The 18,923-nt window shown below is 41.3% G+C and overlaps 3 protein-coding genes across 7 annotated transcripts in view; 1 reads left to right on the top strand and 2 right to left on the bottom strand.

Annotated features, from left to right (window-relative positions):
- traf2b (Tnf receptor-associated factor 2b) overlaps positions 1-7,106 on the bottom strand; it is a 33,303-nt gene extending 26,197 nt beyond the window's left edge. Inside the window, exons 1-4 of one of the 2 annotated variants that reach the window (XM_086054148.1) lie at positions 6,671-7,106; positions 2,792-3,004; positions 1,133-1,211; positions 929-1,027 (exon numbers count right to left, since the gene is read on the bottom strand). In XM_086054148.1, the coding sequence (XP_085910274.1) occupies positions 929-1,027; positions 1,133-1,211; positions 2,792-2,967 (354 nt within the window). In that variant the 5' untranslated portion in view covers positions 2,968-3,004; positions 6,671-7,106. The other variant, XM_086054149.1, reaches the window with a different exon arrangement.
- coq4 (coenzyme Q4 homolog (S. cerevisiae)) lies at positions 6,815-11,887 on the top strand. Of its 3 annotated transcripts, none has more exons than XM_086054154.1 (7): positions 6,815-7,251; positions 8,008-8,151; positions 9,933-10,029; positions 10,117-10,219; positions 10,281-10,410; positions 11,073-11,166; positions 11,276-11,887. In XM_086054154.1, the coding sequence occupies exons 1-7, from the start codon at positions 7,164-7,166 to the stop codon at positions 11,382-11,384; spliced, it is 765 nt and encodes a 254-aa protein (XP_085910280.1). In that variant the 5' UTR covers positions 6,815-7,163; the 3' UTR covers positions 11,385-11,887. The 3 variants fall into 3 exon arrangements, with proteins under 3 accessions (XP_085910280.1, XP_085910279.1, XP_085910281.1); XM_086054153.1 differs by having other exon boundaries at positions 6,821-7,251; positions 11,266-11,887; XM_086054155.1 differs by lacking the exon at positions 6,815-7,251 and adding an exon at positions 7,289-7,426 and having other exon boundaries at positions 11,266-11,887.
- A 373-nt stretch (positions 11,888-12,260) lies between these two features.
- bspry (B-box and SPRY domain containing) lies at positions 12,261-17,901 on the bottom strand. Of its 2 annotated transcripts, XM_086054152.1 has the most exons (7): positions 17,448-17,901; positions 16,502-16,600; positions 15,939-16,169; positions 15,832-15,857; positions 15,215-15,339; positions 13,621-13,941; positions 12,261-12,546 (listed from the first exon to the last, which is right to left on the bottom strand). In XM_086054152.1, exons 1-7 carry the CDS (start codon positions 17,811-17,813, stop codon positions 12,467-12,469), a joined length of 1,248 nt encoding a protein of 415 aa, XP_085910278.1. In that variant the 5' UTR covers positions 17,814-17,901; the 3' UTR covers positions 12,261-12,466. The 2 variants fall into 2 exon arrangements, with proteins under 2 accessions (XP_085910278.1, XP_085910276.1); XM_086054150.1 differs by having other exon boundaries at positions 12,261-13,941; positions 17,448-17,895.
- Positions 17,902-18,923: the final 1,022 nt, after the last annotated feature.

Here is an 18,923-nt window from a genome sequence, read left to right as displayed (position 1 = left end):
CCAAAAACTCGAAGCTCAAATGATCGAGAGCAAGATGTGTAGAAACGAACGTTACTTTCTTTCTTCTTGTACTTTTTTCCCGGCTAAGCAATGACATTCATTGGCAATGAAAAGGCATCTTGTGTGTTAAAATACAGCAACTGGAAAGCGATTTGGAAAGAACCCTGAAGAGGAAGTCAAAAAGGAAAACCTTTGTCATGTCACAGCATGCGGAACATTTGCGAAGCTTGAAATGAGCTGTAAAAATCAACATCCATTTGAATACGGGGCTGAAATTCTGGTGAAGCCTATTTCATTTTGTTTGCCAACGACATGTCGTTACTCAGATATTCACACTTCAAAGTATTTCCTTTTTTTAAATGGAAGACCCTATACTACCCCACGAGAATCACACTTTGTATATCATACTCATCATCTTTTTTTTTTTTTTTTTTTTTTCAAACTGTTTAAGCGCGGTTGAAACCCGCATTTGCAAAGTGTGCAAAGTGCAAGGTTTCCTGCTATCACTTTAAGTCAGTAATCTTGCACCACATGTACGCACCCACACAACTTCCTGCCACAAAGTTCCAATGCAAACATTTGCACAACACCAAATACAGTTTGAGTACAGCCCTCATCGCCTGGACTATATAGTTCATCCAAAAACACAAGTGCAGTGACCTTTTATCAGCAAGCAATTTAATCTCCAGTTGCGTTTTTATTTTTTTTCCCTTCCTCTCAATGCTGGTACTTTCCCAGTGAAGTTGTTGTGACGGTTAAGAGGGACTTTCCAGGAGAGCATGTTAAGTTTCACTTCCTGTTCTCAGCCATCAAGGCTGTCAGGCGTGTCAGGCGGTTACGTGAGCGCAACTCAAAACACAACACAATTGTGCTCAAACACAATAAAACCTTTTTTTTTCTTTTTTTTTTTTTCTCAATCAATCCTAACCTCGTATTCTTTGATGGATCCTTTCCAGCTGCAACCTGCGTTCAAACACTGCGCAGGAAGGCTGGCTATTTCTCGACCGGCCGCGTTGTCCGGAAAGGCCTGGCGGAAGGTGCACAAAAAAACTGAAAACATCCCCTAATTACAACATGACGGGGAACGTTGACAAGAATGACAACAATGCCGTCCGCATTCCCGGGCGCTTACCTCGGCAATGTTGAGGATGGAGGTGGGCTCCTCGTAGATCTTCTCCTGGCGGCAGGCCTCGCACGGCCTTGGACCCGAACTGACGTACAAAAAAAAAAAAAGGACAAAAAATAGGGTTGAAAACAACAAAAGTTACAGGCAGTAGCCTACCAATGACACACAGAAGAAGTCACTAAACAAAGAACAGGAATTCTTTCAGAGATGGCAGGTGAATACTGAAATGTGTCACAAAAAATAGGAAAGTAAATAAAAAGCAGAATAATAATAATAATCAAATACGGTACGTGCAAGTCACAATCCTCAAGTCCAAACATTTCAAGCAAGTCCCAAGTTACAAACAAGTTAGTCAAAAACAAGCAAGTCAAATCAAGTGTGTAGTAAATTTCAAGCAAGTCAAGTCAAGTCATGACTTGGGTTGTTAGTCTTTAGTCAGGTCATACAATATTGCTTATAATAATTATTATTACAGGTATATTCATAATCACAACATAAGGTCACATTTGCCACTTGGCACTCAGTGTCTGAAAGCGGAAGTGAACCCAAAGATATTTTTTTTCAAGAATATGTTCCCAGCAGGCCCACTCGTTGAAACACGGCATTCTGATTAATTTTGCGTTTGTGGAATAAAAGTTAAGCAGCAAAATGCACTCTTAACCATCTCCGGGGGCGGCCATTTTGTCTTCTGTCGACTGAAAATGACATCGCAACTGCTCAGAACGACCAATCGCGGCTGACTTGTTTTCTGAATCTGAGCCGTAATTGGTCGTTCTGAGCAGTTGCGATGTCATTTTCAGTCGGCAGAAGACAAAATAGCCGCCACCAGAGATGGCTGAAAACCAGTGGATTAACACTTATTCCGCAAACGCAATATTTATCAGAATGCCCCGTTTCAACTAGTGGGCTTGCGTAGAACATATTCTTGAAAAAAATATGTTTGCGTTGACTTCCGCTTGAACTGACACATTCACAATCACATTTTTTAATGGATCCACAAACTGTCTCCATATTGTCCATGACTTTATTGTCTTGCCAATTAAAACCAACGAGCTATCGGTGAACTAAACTCTTGACGTTAAAGCAGCTTACGTGACTTTTGTTTTTATTTTGTTTTGACTTTTTTTTTAATTTAATTAATTTTAATGAGATTTTATAGCTGGTTTGGTAGTTTTTTTTATTTTTGAAAATGCTTCATTTGAGTTTTCATTAATTTTAGTTTTTTAAAATGCCTGTTAGTTTTTTTTCCATATAGATTATTTTTGTCAAGTGCAAGGTTTAAAAAAAGGTCACTAGATATTGATTACTAGAGTAAACTACAATTTGCAAGCGACTGTTTGACCTTCCTTCTTGTGTTCAGACGTACAGCAATACAGAATTGAATACATTTAAAATGAACCCAGAAAGCTCAGGTAGACTAGAACAAAAAGGCAGAAAAACCAAAAACCACCTGCAACTTGAGTCAGCGTGATGGCCACATGCTTGTGAGTCACTGACACCACAATAGTCCTGTCATGCGACAGATGAGTCTGCATAAGATGATTAGTCTTGGGTGTAACAAGAAGAAGAAGGGAAAAAAAAAAGAAGTCCACAGAGAGGTGGGAAGCATTTAGTTAAAAGTAACCATCAAGGCGCTAAGGGGTGGTCGGAGGACCTGCGGTCTACCTGGTGAGCTGCTTGAAGCAGTGGACGCAGAAGCGGTGGCCGCACTGCGCCTGGACAGGCTTCCGGAGGACCTGGAGACACTGCTGACATTTGTATTTATTTTCCATGGGCACCGACAGCACACTGTGGGGAATCCCTGGTAAAGAGTTGATGCTCTCCAACCACACTCGGGCCATTCTTCTCCATTAAACTGCTACTTTTCAAGGACAGACACTGTTCACAACAACAAAAGGATCTTAATGGGACATATTGCGGCAAAAATGATTTTTTAATTGCTTGAATACACGCAGTTGGGTCTATGGAACCAAATACAATTTTCGTGAGCTGCCTAACCGCGTCTGGAAAAAAGCAACGTCAGAATTTCCACCGATTGTGTCATCGCACTGTACGACAGTGCAGTTCGTCGCTGACCTGTGAAAAACCCATACCATATTTTCCGGACTGTAAGGCGCTCTGGAGTGCAAGTTGCACCAGCCATAACATGCATGATAAAGAAGGAAAAAACATATATAAGTCGCACTGGAGTATAAGTCGCATTTTTGGGGTAAATTATTTGATAAATTCCAACACCAAGAACAGACATGTCATTTAAAATTTAAATGACGAAAATTTTTAAATAAAAATAGAATAGAGGCAACAACAGGCTAAACGGTATGCTTATGTTACAATACACAACCACCCGCCGTACCCCCCCGCCCCCGATGCCAAGCTGTCGCCTAACGCTAATATTAAATGCACAAGCTAGCATCTCTGTCGCGTAACGCTAATATTAAATGCACAAGCTAGCCAATGAGTAAAACAAATAGACGTATTAGGCACCACGACACCATTCATGTAAAAATAAGAAAAATGGAGATAAATGTTTTTTACAGGACAGCGACGAGTTGGATTAATTTCTGCCATGTCTTTTGGCGTGCGGAAAGTCATGGGTGAAACTTTATCCATTTTTTAAGTCTAATCTAGTTATGACTAGAGTTCAGTTAAGACTCATCATAAGTGGGAAGGAAGCTCATATGACTTGTTTGATAGTCATCCAGAGCCTAACGTCGGTGATTGTGGCTAAAAGTCACGACACACCCTTGCTCTATTTGGCATGTACTAAAGTTAACATACTTGAAACTAACAACTTTAATAGCACAGGCCAGTGTAGCGCCAGTGTTGATGATTGCATCACACATTTCCAAGGCTCCTTTCTGTACTGTTTGTCCTGACCGCAATAACAATGATGTCTCAACACCCTTGTGGTGGGAAAATCAAAGTGCATTGTAATTGTGGTTCGCAGCTAAAATGCGCATTACCTAATCATTTAATGATTTAATGCCAAGGCTAAACAGCCGAAGTGTTGGTTGCGAGTGCCACCTTGAGGGCTGCAGAAGACTTTCAGTTTTATGTGTGGGCCGCGAGGCCTCCATTCTTGCTAATTCGAAGGCTAGTATTGAATGTGTCAATTTTCCATAAGGTGTTTGTACGCATTCAGAAACTAACGGCAATAGGTTCATTTTATATCGTACATCATTGGACATGATCTTTGATAGCGATGTTCAATACCACTTTTTTACAGACGGATACCAGTACGAGTATTACCTCTCTTGAGTACTCATCGATACAGAGTAAAAGATAACTCTAGTACTTTTAAAATAAAAAAAAATCATTTAACGAAATAACAATCTGCCCTTCTTTCTGATGCCGACGATGGGTCAAACTGCAGCAGTATAGTGCCAACTACTGCCGAGGAGGACTTACGTAACGTCAGATTTTTTTTTTTTTTACACAACACTTTAAATTAAGGCCCGTATCGGCCCAATACCACAGTCCCGCCCATCTCTAATTAACTATACTTGCGTCAAGCTATTTTATTTTCCACTCTGAATTTAAATTTAAAGTAAAACTGACACATAAAACAAGAGAATGAATCATTGTCGAATTAAACAGCAAAAAAGTGTGCAACCAAACCAGGTATTTTCATCTAAAGAAAGTCCAGAAGCTACCATATAAACACCACAGCAGAGATGTGAGGGTAATTATAAAGCTTTAAACAACTGCTATTTTAACACACATGGTACAGCAACCCATACAGAGCATACAACAATACTTTTACAGGCATATAATATAGCCTCTCTAATATTTAGTAACAATGACTATCAGTGGCACTTACAGTAGTTTTTGCTCTTAATTATGCAGCATCCAGTGGACCTCAGCGCTCAGTGTGGTACCACATTGAAGGCACGCAATCTAGACTCTTGCCTGTATACTGTAAAGATAACCTTTACGAGTCCCACAATGTGGAAATTCAAAGCAGTACTGAATATCATTATGACAGTGACTATGGTGTAATTTGTTTTGAAATGACTTCAAGGTCAACCAGCAACATGGGACAGACCCTGTGTCGCAGTTTGGGGATTTTTCACACAAATGTGTGTCAAATGTACTTGTGTGTGAGTGTTCTTTCTAGTAAACAAGCAGATGTCATCAAGCTGTAATATCAAAATAATAGTGGAAAACAACAACAGCAACCACAAGTACTATCAGGGCTTTACACAGCTGTAGGTGTATTGCGTCTTTGAATGGCACTGCACAAAAATGAAAGAGTGCTTATCAATTAGGAGGACTGAGTTATGCTTCAATGCCAGCAATTAAATTATGAATGAGTAATCACCGAAACTTCCAAGAGCAGGGTTCATTCTGGTGAACATTCTGGTTTTCTGCCATTGTTTGAAAAATGTTAACTTTGTCATTGTGAGAATATCCAGAGAAGCACAGTAAGGTGTTGTTGCTCTTTCAAAGGAAGGCAGGCTGGGTTAGAAGAGGATGTTACGGCAATAAAACAATAAAAGGAATTGATGTCACAGGAGAAGTGAAACAAGACATATATGCACAGTACATCCTACTTTTCAAGGTTAAACCTCCCCAATAAATATAGCTTGTGATCAAGCGGCACGGTATTCTGATGACACTGTTACATGTCAAAGGTCTGAACATTCATTTTAAGATTCAATATAAATACTATTTAAGCATGGATTAGTAAACGCCGTTGAAATTTTACCCTTTAAAATAACAGTCTTGTTTGAAAATGTTATAACATGCAACTACAACCCACAAAATTCTGCATTCCTCTATACAACAATGCACCAGTAAGTTTATTATTGTTGTTTCAGTTTGAGTGAGTGATTACAGTATTACATTTGAAAATAAAAGTGGCTTTTGTGCATGTGTTCCTAAAAAAATATCTCTTTTGTGACCGTTGTGTGTATAGATACATTGATGAACTTTTTTTTTTTTTTTTTTGTGAAAGACTCCATTTAAACTAAAAATGTGATTTTTTCCTCCAGGGCCCAGATTTCTTCAAAGCCACCATGTATTGCCATCACATTGACTTACACACTGTCCATAAACCTTAGGATTAACAAGCATACACACTGCTAGGAAAATGTGTTATTACAACAACAACAATGATCTGGAGAATGCCTCACCTTTTGCATACTCTTATGCACCAGTGTTTACATATAAAAGGTTGAAGGATAGTTTCACAACATGATGATGAAGGCCAGATAAGAAGTGGCCAACTGACATAGCTGCACAATGACTACAGCCATATTCAGCACATGCACATATAGCCACAAGGTATAACACCAGGATTCATGTGTTTTCACCTAAGTTAACTCTTCTCTAACTCAACTAGACTGACTTGCACATTAGAACAAACGCCTTCAAAAAATACAAAAATAATAAAAAATAAACAATACAACTTTATAGGCTTGCTAACAGTCGACAGTCGACAGTCAGTCTCTCTTGCTCTCACTCCACATTTGTATCATGCTGCTCCTCCTCAGTCACCATGGGTCACTTTCAAAATGAAACCAAAAAGTGGAGTTTACTCACCGTGTGTTCGGGGTCGCTCACTTTTAACCGACACACTAGTAAGCGAACTCGCAGTCCCAGTTAACTTTGTTCGATTAAGTCCACCCACACCACGTCACGTTAGTAGCACACCCTGTTTATCTTGTCTTCCAGCAGAACGCTTGTACAGAACGGCTGTTTAGTCACAATGTGTATGTTTAGGATCACTAATTCTAATGAGGATAAGCATTAGCATTATTATTATTTCTCTAACGTAGTGCAAGCATAGAAGCGTCGCCGTTGACAAAAAATGAATTGGACTTTCCGTGACGTCATACATTCACTTTTGTTGTACTTCAGGTTGCGACCAACACATCCGTGTTAAAATACTTTGAAACGTTTTTGCATGATTATCAGCATTTTACAAGCACGGATGATGTTAAAGTTGTGGATGCCAACATAATAACCCACAAACAGGTACAACGAAAGTGCATCTGCCGTGGACACTGCAGTTTATACGGGCAGTGGACCACGCATGCGCATTAGCGTCAAAATAATGTTATCGCGAGGGACTAAACCGCTTCAACGATTAAGTAATCAACACTCCAAGGTGATCAAAAACGGTATGAATTTTCACTGCTGACGTGCTCAAATGATATGGGAAAGATTTTGACGTTCAACGTTTTAAAAATGATTCAAAACGGGGTTAACATTTCGCATGTAAATGACACGGTGGAGGTCGAATTCTTGCTAACAGGGAGAAAGGGCAGTGCACTACAGGCGCGTGGATGGTCAAAGGTAGCTGGCTTTATGCTTTAGCCTTCTTAAAGTCAACGTCCGTATTAATAATTTACACTATTGTACAAAAAAGCTCGTTGGTTTTGGATACAACCTTAATTGGAGACACATACGTTGTGCTGTTTGTTGATTTATTTTGTACAATTAACTCATGTCTGCTTATGTCTTATTTTTGCTTGACCACATAACAAACGTTTTAGAAATTGTTTTTCCCATCCCACACGATTTAAAAACGTTTTAACTTACTAAGACACTTTTGAAACACCGTGTTGTAATGTCTGTGTGTGTGAGCCATCGGCAATAGCAGCAGTGTTTGTATTGCATTTATGGGTTTTACGGTTCTCCCTTGGAATATAGTGTAAACATGTATTTAAAAAAAAAAAAGATAAAGCCATACAGCAGGGATTTCCCTGTTGGACAAGTAGATTCGTTCCACAAAAATACTTTGCTATGTAGCTGGGACGTAGTCGCTGAACCGTGATATAACAGGGAATAGAGCTTAACATTTTTCTTATTACAGTAAGACCTTTTGGTGTTTACTTGTGTTGAAGTTGCACATCCTTCCTTTTTTGTCCCTGCAGCATGTGTGAATCGCAGGAGCAAAGTGACAGATAGTCGTTACAATGAAGAACTGTATCCTACTCACATCCCTACCTCTCCGATTCAGAAGGCGTTACTGGCTGTGGGCTCAGGGGTCGCCGCACTGCAGGACCCCTACAGGCATGGTGAGAAGAGCCTTTGGGGACTGTACCTGGGTTATCTGTTCTGCCTTTACTTTCCAGATGAAGAGAAACAAGAGTAGGCAACGCCCACACTCATCAGTCAACCTGAAAGTTTCATCAAGGAAAACGGTTGGTTAAGGGCAGCAGGTGTCTGATCTTGTGAGCTTCTTCAGTATCATTTCATCTTTAGGGACTTTGGCGTGAAGTGCAAAGGAAGATCTGTGATTATCTCAGACCTCAACATCTTTCATTTCATCATATTTAGTTTTGTTTGTCAGTTCGACTTTCATTTCCACTAAACATATTCCGCTCTGGACAGCACAATGACGTGGTTTGAATCTTGGCTCTGGCCGTTTGGTGTTTGAATGTGATTCACAGTCACATCCCCAGTTACAAGAGGGTGTGCGCACTTGTGCAACCACATTATCCCTGTCATTTTTTACTCCTTCCGCTCTCTAAAAGATTTCTTGTTTATTGAGTTGTACTGTTATAAGTCATATGGTGGAAAAGGTTTTGAAATGATCTTGGTCATTTGTTTGTATAAAAAAAAAAAAAAAAAAAAAACTGGCGTTTGAACAGGGGTGTGTGGACTTTTTATATCCACATTATGTGCTTGTGCATGTACCATACAATTGGCTAGCAACCAGTCCAGGGGGTACATTGCCTCTTAGTCATCTTAAGTGCAGAATGTAAATGTAGACCATTTGTGTGAATGGTTGAGTCATTTGAATATGCAGATGGGAACTCTGTGACGGTTTGGCGATGCTCAGCTCTGGTTGTTTGCATATACATGCCTGGTGACCAGTTCAGGGTGTACCTCCCCTCTTGCCCAAAGTTAGCTGGAAAAGGCTCCAGCTAACGACGGCAACCGGTTCAGAAAGTGGTGAGGATTAATGGGCCATCTGCTCTGGTGGTGTGGACCAAACACATAAGGATTTGTAAATATTGAACCAATTTAACAGGATTGTCAGTGTGGTGTATTACTTTTCATACAGCTTCCAACATTGTAATTGGTTTTCTTTCACGATGAAGTAAAATAAGAGTTGGTCAGTGAGTTATTTGCAGTCTCAGCTCGGCCCGTTGAATTGCTTCAGACTTGAGGTTAAACACAGGCCAACCAAATAGTTAAGATTCCAATGAATGATTTCAAGCGTTTCAGAGTTATCCACTTGACAAGACGTCTGTGGCACACAGGAAAAGGAGTTCACTATCTAACCTGAGGTAAAAAAAAAAATATTTAAAAAATTAGGGTTAGAGGTTAGCAAAGTGATAAAGATACAGAAAGTGATGCATGTCTGGTTCCTTGGTCTGGCAGAGCTGAAGATACAAGATTGATGGGCAGTATTTCTGGGGTGTAAGCGGAAACGTTTGCATATTCATTAAGAAATAACATTCATTTCCCAGCCCTATAAGTAGGCAAGCGGGAAAGGTTTGGAGGCATGCGCTGTTTTGGATTTCCTCTGACACAAGGTTTTTATCAAAATAAAACTGGATCAATCAAAGAAAGTTTCTTCATTATTCTCCATCGTTATCCTGACAATGTCCGGAATTGTCAGGATGATTCCACTTCAAGGAAATTAGCACTTCTATACATTTTTTTGAGCAGATCAAGTAGTAAAAATCACTCTTAACACACCCCATGCCACATGATAATTATTCAGGATTAGATTTTATAGCCATTAATAATAGGGCCACTGCTGATTTTATTTGCAAGGTGGTACTCAGAGTCAAAATTGGCACGGTTATAAGTATGTGCGTAAAACTCTAAAATCTGTCCCCTGCAGACATGGTCGCAGTACTCGGAGAGACGACGGGACATCTGGCCTTGCTAAACCTCAGGGACCGCATGAGAAACGACCCTGAGGGATGCGGAATTCTAACGTGAGTCGGCACGTCGGCGACGTCATCCAAAACGTCTTTTTCAGCCACCGGAAAAGAGTTTTTGGTTTTGTCGTTGCTAAACTGTAGGGAGAGGCCCAGGATCCGCCTGTCCACGCTCGATTTGCAAAAAATGGCTTCCTTACCCGAAGGATCCTTCGGTCGGGAATACATCCGTTTCCTGGAAGACAATGTGAGTTGATTCTCAGTTTAATTGATGGACAGTGTTTGATGGGTTTTTCTTGGATTCTCAGCACGTGACGCCAGATTCGAGGGCCGACGTGAAGTTCGTGGACAACGAGGAGCTGGCCTACGTCATGCAGAGATACCGCGAGGTCCACGACCTGCTGCACACCTTACTGGGAATGCCCACCAACATGCTCGGTGAGAAGGGACCTCATTTTTGTTTTTCTCGCATGGATTCATTTCGATGGAATTCAATTGTAATGTTCCCTTGGTTCACTATATGAATGCACTTTTTTATTTGTATTTTTTTTAACTTGATTTGTCTTTTAGTACTTAGATAAATATTTTTAAAGACATGTTTTTAAATAAAATATTTTATATCGTCGTCTCACATGGACAAACAGAAATGTCCACAACGTGTTTTAATATACGTTAAGGATACACTAAAATCTCATTTAATTGAACTGAAAATCTATCTTGAATGCCTTGGTCTGAAAGTAGTTTTGTCACGCTCAATGAGTTTTAATGTGGTCGTTCTCTACAATCCACCATCTCATGATAATGTGTCTTTTGTGTGGTTTTACTGATTTATAAAACAAGTTTTGTTTTTGTTCTTATTTATTATAAGTGAAGGTTTTATGTCATGTGCTGTAATTGCGATATTTGATTATTGATTTGGCTGTTTTTTTTAAATTAATGTATGATTTGTGTCTTATATTGTGCTGCAATTTTGTGGAAGAGACTGGGGACCGGAGTTGAGAATTAGCATTAGCTATAACCTCTACATGCATCACATCTATGTTTGACTGCATTGTCCCTGTCGAATAAAGATTTATTATTATTATTATAAACATCTTCAGGTGAAGTGGCCGTGAAATGGTTTGAAGCCGCTCAGACCGGGCTCCCCATGTGTGCCCTTGGAGCTCTGTTGGGACCTCTTCGGCTCAACTCCAGGTACAGCTTAGTCATTCATTGTCAATTGTTCAGTTATTAACTCAACATCCTGGTGTGTGTCGGGAATCGGGCTGAGTTCCTTTTTTAACTTCTCCCCAGTCGTCTGCAGTCGCTGGTCACATCTTTGGGCCCGTGGGCGGTGCGAAATGGACGGCAGGCTCGTTGTGTCCTCAGCATCTTCTACGAGAGACGATGGGAGCAGAGCCTGGACGATCTAAGAAGAGAACTCAACATCCAGCCGCCCCCATAGATGCCCACTCGAGAGAGACAATTTTTCGGGAATCCCACCGGTTGGCAGCCAACTTTAATTGTGTTATTTGGGAAGGTACAGGATAAAAAATTCACAGGAGCGGGATTATCCTGTCGGAAAAATAAAAAAAACTCAGACAGCACAACCATTTTTAATGTAGCTGACCTCCAAAATGGGAGCACTACGGGAGTGGGAGTCATTCTAAACGGGGGCAGAGTGGGAGTTGTTTTAACTGGAACTGGGATGGGACGGCAGTGAATAGCCACTCCTGTGTCATCTTCTAATGCCCACCTAGCAGTCATAAATGTAAAACACTTATAAACACTTGATGGACTTCATGTGGGGGGGATTTTTTTTTCTGTGTGTGGTTGAGAATTTAACATGTATATTTTATATATTATGTATATTTTTCAAATCAAAGCCTCTTTTCATTGTTTTATGACGAGAGTAAATGATTCTCCTACACCTGTCCTTTACTTTGTCGTTATTGAGTGGCAATACTGACACCTTGTGGCTGTTTGCGTTCGCCTCTGAGAAAATGCCTTTTATGGGAAAATGAGACATTTTTCTTTATGTATCAAAAGTGCAATTTATAAACGATTCTCAGTAACATGTCTGTCCAATATTTTTGTGTCAAATTGCCAACTTTTTGTCTTTTGGCTGAAAATTACTTGTTTGAGAGGGTAGCCCTGTCTCATGCAAATCAGCCACTGCTCAACCATATACTGCCGCGCCAACGTCGAGTATGGCTCTCTTACCGTGATGACCGTCAATGGAGCTACGGTATTGACCAGGCCAGCAAGCAGCTTCTCTCAGAGCATGTTAAATAAATAAATAACAAAAGTAAAGACAATGCAAGCATTTTAATTTGTGAAGGCAGCAATTCATACACAACATGTGTTTGTGGCACGAATACCCCATTTCCTTCACTGCTTACCTTCCAGCTTTGAAAAGACTGCAGCGGTATCCCACGTGTGAGGATTGTGAGTGTTTCTGCGTGACATTGTAGTCCGGTGGCCAGACACTTGAAAGTGACTCTGGATCTTCACCTCACCTTTCATGAACGGAGAAACTCGGCGTGGCGGGGTGAAAGATTTGCTTGGTTGTTTCATCTCCCATTTGAGACTCAGCTAATTGGATACAAGCTATTAGAAATTATTGATGACCCATTCCCATAGTTTTATATCACTCATATGTTACCATGATTGAAATGGACCACGAAAGGGAGGATAAATGACTATTGCAGACAAAAAAACACGGCAATCATTCATTTACTCAAAACACAAAATCAAACATGAATGACATTTTTGTGTTAACAATCTTGGCACTGGATGGATTATAAAAAAACGCATCATTAAAAAGCAGTCAAATATGTGACAATATGGTACTGTATCATCAAGAAGAAATGAAAGCCTACTCTTCAATCTGAAGCTACGATAATGGTAATCCTCCGCATATTCACTATTCACTATAGTTACAGAGCCCTCTTGCGAGTGGCAAAAAACAGGAATTAAATGCCCCCCTAATGTGTTTATAATTCCCTGCTGATGCCGCAAAATAACACCAAAGCACTACTATCACTCCTCGCCTTCAAAGAGGGCGTTGGCTGAGGTGGGGGCCCAACTTCCACACTCGACTTTCAAGCTGGTGACATCGTGGTAATGCGGTTTCGAATCCCAAGTGGGTGAACGGTCCAGGAACATCATCGTTACATTGGTGCCGTGACCCGGATTGCGAATGAGGTTTTCGGGGGCGAGTGTAACGGGTCTTGTGCTAGTAAAACCGCACTCCTCCGAGCTTTCAGAAGAGGTTGCTGCCCAGGCTTTTGGCTCAACGGTCATTGCACTCAATTTGTCAGCCATTCTAAACATTTTGAGGGTGCGTCAATAAATTGCGTTTTTTTTTTTTTTCTCTATTCGAATAGCGGAGGATTACTGGAAGGACATCCCTGATTTCACATTATTCATGTTATAAAGTAGCTTGGTAGCGTCAGTGTAATATGGTTATACTTTGGTCAGTCACAGCAAACGCCGGCAGCAAAGGGCCGCTGAAGTGGTGCGTAACAAAGTGCAAGACGGCGGCGTACTCGGGCTCGTAAAAGAGCAACGTCTGACTGGGCCAGTCCAGCAGGACGCCCACCCGCTGGGGTCTGGTCGCCACCCGCAGCAGCACCTTCTCGCCCGCGTGCCAGAAAGAATACTCACCGTCGTAGTGGGACAGCACCCACGATTGGTCATTGTGTCCCAGCCGGGCCAGGTCGCCAGATCCTTTGCGCTGCAGGCCGACGTAGCAGACGCCCACCTTGAAGGCAGCGCTTCGGCCCACGTCGAGCACCCAGCTGTGGGTGCCGGAGGAGAAGGACAGGGAGCCGAGGGCGTTGGGCCAGCAGTCGAAGCGCGCCGGGTCATAAGGTGGAGACTGGCGGGGTTTCTTGTGGAGGAAGGTCAGAGTGTAGCGGTCGTCGGAGAGCGACAGGAGGGGATTAGCGGTGCGTTCGTCAAACTTCAAAGACGACAAACCGGAAACTGCAAACACAAGGGCGAGATTTCACATAAGAGACAATGTTGTTCTATAATGTACAAGGGGCCACGGTCAAGGGCGTTGGCCAAACGTATACAAAATAGAACACACCACATAACTGCAAAAATTAAAATTGAACCATGATTAAATATATCAACACAGCAAGATGAAGATTTCTTCTTACTTGGTAAGTCTTCTGAGATTTTATTACTGTTTATAATTAAGAAAAAAAATGTCAAGGTGTAGGTAGTATTAAGACGTCCATTTTAAGACACCAGTAGGTGAGATTATTTTGCTGTCATTTTTTTAAACCCTGTGTAGAAGTGGTTTTCACATTATTTACTGTAATTTTGACTTTCCTACTGTGTCAGCCTGGCGCAGTGAAAGACTACATATCGAAATCTAATTTTAAATAAAACAAGTTGAAAGAACGAAATACGACATTCAGTGCCGCCTTGAGATACGAGTTTAATACAGTCCCTGAAAATGCTCGTACTCAAATGTTTGTATCGCAAACCATTCTCGGTTGAAAGGAATGGAAATGCCATTAATCAGTTCGTTACAGCCTCCCCAAAATCCAACAAGAATGTTTGTAATGTGTTTGGTCATGTGACGTTCGCAAGCTGAGCCGTGATTGGTCGTTAGGCACTGTGATGTCATTTTCAGTCAACACGAATCTCGCCCTCTGAGATAAAAACGGGCAGATCTTTCTGCTTAATTTATATTGCACGAAGGCAATATTAATCAGAATACTGTGTTTAGAGTAGTGAGGCTGCATAGAATATATTATTGTAAAGATGATTTTTTAGTTGACTTTAAGGCAAAGTTATTTGGTTATTTTAAATACAAAATGTGTGGTTCTCTTTGTTTCATGTTTAGTTTGAATTGAGTCCATTTCTACTGGGAGTGGCAATAAACAACTTGAAGCCTCTTTTAAAAATTCTTCATGATCTGTGAAACTGCTGCGCTCTGTGTAATGAATATAGTTGAGTTCACTGCCACCAAATGGAGTCGCAAATTTTTGCTCGCATGTCACAACAAAACCTAATGACAATTTGTATCTCCAAAAACTTTTTAGAGCATACAGTATATATTATACATATATATAATATATATGTATATTATATAATATATGAATATATTCATACATTTCCATTTTCTACAGCTTATCCTGATTAGAGTTGTGGGCAAGCTGGAGCTTTTCCAGCCTCTGGAAATGTCATACATGGGACCGTCATAAACCGAGGACCCCCTGTATGGATGATGCACTGGACTGACCGTTTGGCCTGTGCAGCATGGCGGTGGCCCACATTCCCCTCAGCAGCTGGCTGTCACTGCAGCCTGGCTTCATGTTGAGCTGTTCTGTATCGCACGGCTGGCCCACTCCCTCAGCCTCCTCCACTCTGAAATGTACAGGAAGAATGCATATTGACTTTATTTTCACCAGTCAACAGATATAGTAACACAGTGACTTATCAACATCCAACACAATAACTGTATCAAAGGAAAAAAACTAGAATACAGACCAAACAATTCAATTCTAAACATCTATGAATATATAACGGGCGGTGCAATTCCACTCCGGTCCTTTAGGTGGCAGTAGTACACATTACAAATTGGCAACAACAGCCACACACAACAAACTTTTTGTGCCATAGTACCTTCTGCTGGGACAGCTGGGTCATTGTTCTAGTTGGCTCTAATGCAGTGGTCCCCAACCAATGGACCATGGACCATTTGGTACGGGGCCGCATAGATAGACTATTATATTTTAATTTTTAGCAGAAATATATGTCACAAACGTGAATAAACGCCAGCACCATCTGGTGCTATTGTATTGCATCTCATTATGACTGTGAAGAATGTAAAAGGAAACTCATGTTGTCCTGCCTTACCTTTCAGCAATCTCCTGAATGCTCGTCTATAAGTGGAAACAGAGATAAGGCAATTCTTAAATTATTTTTAATACTATTATCAAAAAAAATGTACAAATGATTCTCACCACTAGCTGTGCATCAGGAGAGTGTGTTAGCGTGTGCACCAAGCGGGAGCGTGTGCGTGTCAGGCTGGCCATGGCCTGGCCCCAGTGAGCCCTCTGGGTGAGGAGGCACTGCTCCACGCGCTCCTCCTCCTGTTGGACCTCCTCCAGGAGGCGCTGCTCCTCCTCCTCTAGAGCCTCGCGTGCGGCACTTACCCGGGCCACCACCCGCTCCCGAGCCATGCTTGCTGCCACCTATACCAGTACCACGCATGAATAAGGCGGACTTAAGCGGTTATTGTCCAAAGCTCGAGCTAACCAAGTAACTAGCTAACTAACTAACGAACTAACTAACTTACTACCCAGCCAGTCTTAACTACATAACTAATCAGCCAGTCCCAGATGAATGACTGACAAACTAGCTAGTCAGTCTTAACTACCCGTAAGTAACTAATCAGCCAGCCCTAACTAAAAACAGTAAGATTTTTCAAGATTTATGATCATAGATTTATGCAACAGATTATTATGGAATACAATAGATTTTGGGGGAATTTCGTGAATTTTGAAGGCTGCGATGCATTTCCCACCTGAAGTTTTTGCTCCTTGGCTGTGAGCGTGCGCTCAATGAACCTTTCCATTCTCTGCGCCTGCAGCTGCATTTTCTCACACACATCCACCAGATGATTCTGGTTGGGAGGGAGAGAGTGGGGGGAAAAAAATGAATGAGCTGGAAGTTGGAAATCCAACAAGAAAATCCTGTCCCGGGAGATGAATTAGACAGGGATGATAAAAAAAAAAAAACCTGATCGGCACGTCACACACCCTTACAGGGATTTGAGTGTTGAGTTATTGGGCTTCTCAGATGTGTAAACAAATTCCACACAATCCACTGTCGGCCTCTTGTCTGCTTTGGTATGTGCTCAACAGCCAATGTCCACATCTTTTGACATAAGTGTACAAAAGCATTGCAACAAGCAATGTAAAGCCACACCCCTCAAAGAAATTTGTGTAACTATTGTTTGTTAGAAAGAAATACTTTTAGTTCACTTTTAGTACGTTTTATATATGATTAGAATATTTAAGCTTACACATCTTCAGCTGTGCTTTTTGCTAAGTTAATGAAAAAAAAATGATTACACGATCAGACAAATTTGAATCATCTTGACATTTACATCAAGAAAACCTATGTAATTAAATATCATATATGACATCATGACATCCCTGCTGGATGCCCGCCCCGTTGCCCCCCTAACAGCACCCACCCACCATTTGCACGCCACTGCTTGGAGTGTTTTTAATATTTTGCACAAGGCGAAAGACGGCAGCTCAGTCATAAAACTGTACTTTTTTTCATTTGTTCTATCTTCATGACCTGACTTCATAAAAAAATGTTTTACTGTAATATCGGGAATTGCATTACGTTACATACTATTTACGTACAAACTCGTTGTAACAACAACCGTATCGTTAAAAGAAGTGCTAGACGCTCGAAAGTCGAAGGAGGTGAAGGAGGGGCAAACGACGAAGACTCACCCGGACTGCGGTGACTCTGTCTGCCAAAGGGGTCACGGAGTGTCCGTGGCAGGAGCCAACTATGGCGCAGTGGGAGCAAATTAGCTTCAACTCGGTCCCGCAGAACCAGTCCATCTCGCACTCGTGCTCCACGCACGTCTCGCTCTCCCCGGAGAAGATCCCGGACTCAGTGTCGGAGGTGGTGGCCATTACGGCGGTAGCAGTAGGGGCCATCGCCCCACCGGCTGGCTCCTTCCCAGCGGCTGCGGAGGCGGAGGTGTCCCCCCTAAGCGCAGCTAAGATGGGCTGCTCCGCGGGGCTGATCTCCTCGCTTTTTTCCACGCCGTATTTTGGTGCTGTTAAATGGGTTTGCTCCTCGGTCATCATGGCAGCAGGTGCACAAGAGGGACGCAGCTGAGTCTGCGCTGTAACACAGGTGTAACAGGTGAGCGGTACCCGGAAGTAGTAAGACACCTGTCAGCGCTGTTGTGTTTGTACAGCTTATCTCAATATCCAAGCTGTAAATAATTAAATAAACGAGTAATCTTCTAATTTTATAAATTGTAATGATGAGGACCAAAGTACCAGGGTGTGTATTTCTATGCATTCTATGCAACGAGTAATCTTCTAATTTTATAAATTGTAATGATGAGGAAACAAAGTACCAGGGTGTGTATTTCTATGCATTCTGGTTAATAGCATCCTATTTTTGGGGGAGATGAAGATCCCCCACTCAACTTACTCCGGGGAGAACCCTGGAAAGTGGAAAGTTTGAAGAAAAAAAAATGCCCCTGTCACCAGTTTAACCAATCTACATGAAATTGGCTAAAAAGTCTCAAGAACCCATGTTCCAAATTAATCAAGAAATCGCCCATTTTGGTTGAAAGTTGCTGCCCTGTCTGTCTGTCCTTAACGCCGACCTGGAGGCTGTATAAGACAGACACTGTTCATGAAAGCCCAGCTCCTCGCAGAGGATAAAAAATATATGACCGTGAGGACTGTTATATTGTCTTATTTGTTGTTGCACCTTAAGGTAGTGGACTAAAGACTAAGCTATATTGTGTTAAATACAGAACATGTAATTATCCTGTTTTATGTTTAATAAGCAAACTACGCAAGTAAACTTCAACTGGGATTGGCGTCCAACATCTTGAATCCTATTTTTTTTTTATAGTTGCACTATTTGCCAAATTGCTGCTCATTATGAAGTCAGTCGAGTTCACTCACTGCCACCATGTGCTCATATCTCAAGTTTGTGCATCCAAATTAAAGCAAAAAATAAAATTTAAAAAGTCCACTTGAAAAAAAAATGCACCATTGTACTCTCCTTATTTTGGAATAGGCAGTTTCATCTTGCCTAACGTAACAGTAAAGTAGGCCTATATGTTTAAAGGTAACTGCAAATTTGTCCTACGTTACATGTAATATAGTAAGCTACTTTTCGTAAGTGTGTTAGGGAATAAGTAGTATATGCACACCTCAGCAACACCTTGTTTA

Source organism: Filicampus tigris, chromosome 15 (genome assembly GCF_054856515.1).
Source record: "Filicampus tigris isolate MCC_2025a chromosome 15, RoL_Ftig_1.0, whole genome shotgun sequence".
NCBI lineage: Eukaryota > Metazoa > Chordata > Actinopteri > Syngnathiformes > Syngnathidae > Filicampus > Filicampus tigris.
This window is presented reverse-complemented; position numbering and strand designations above follow the sequence as displayed.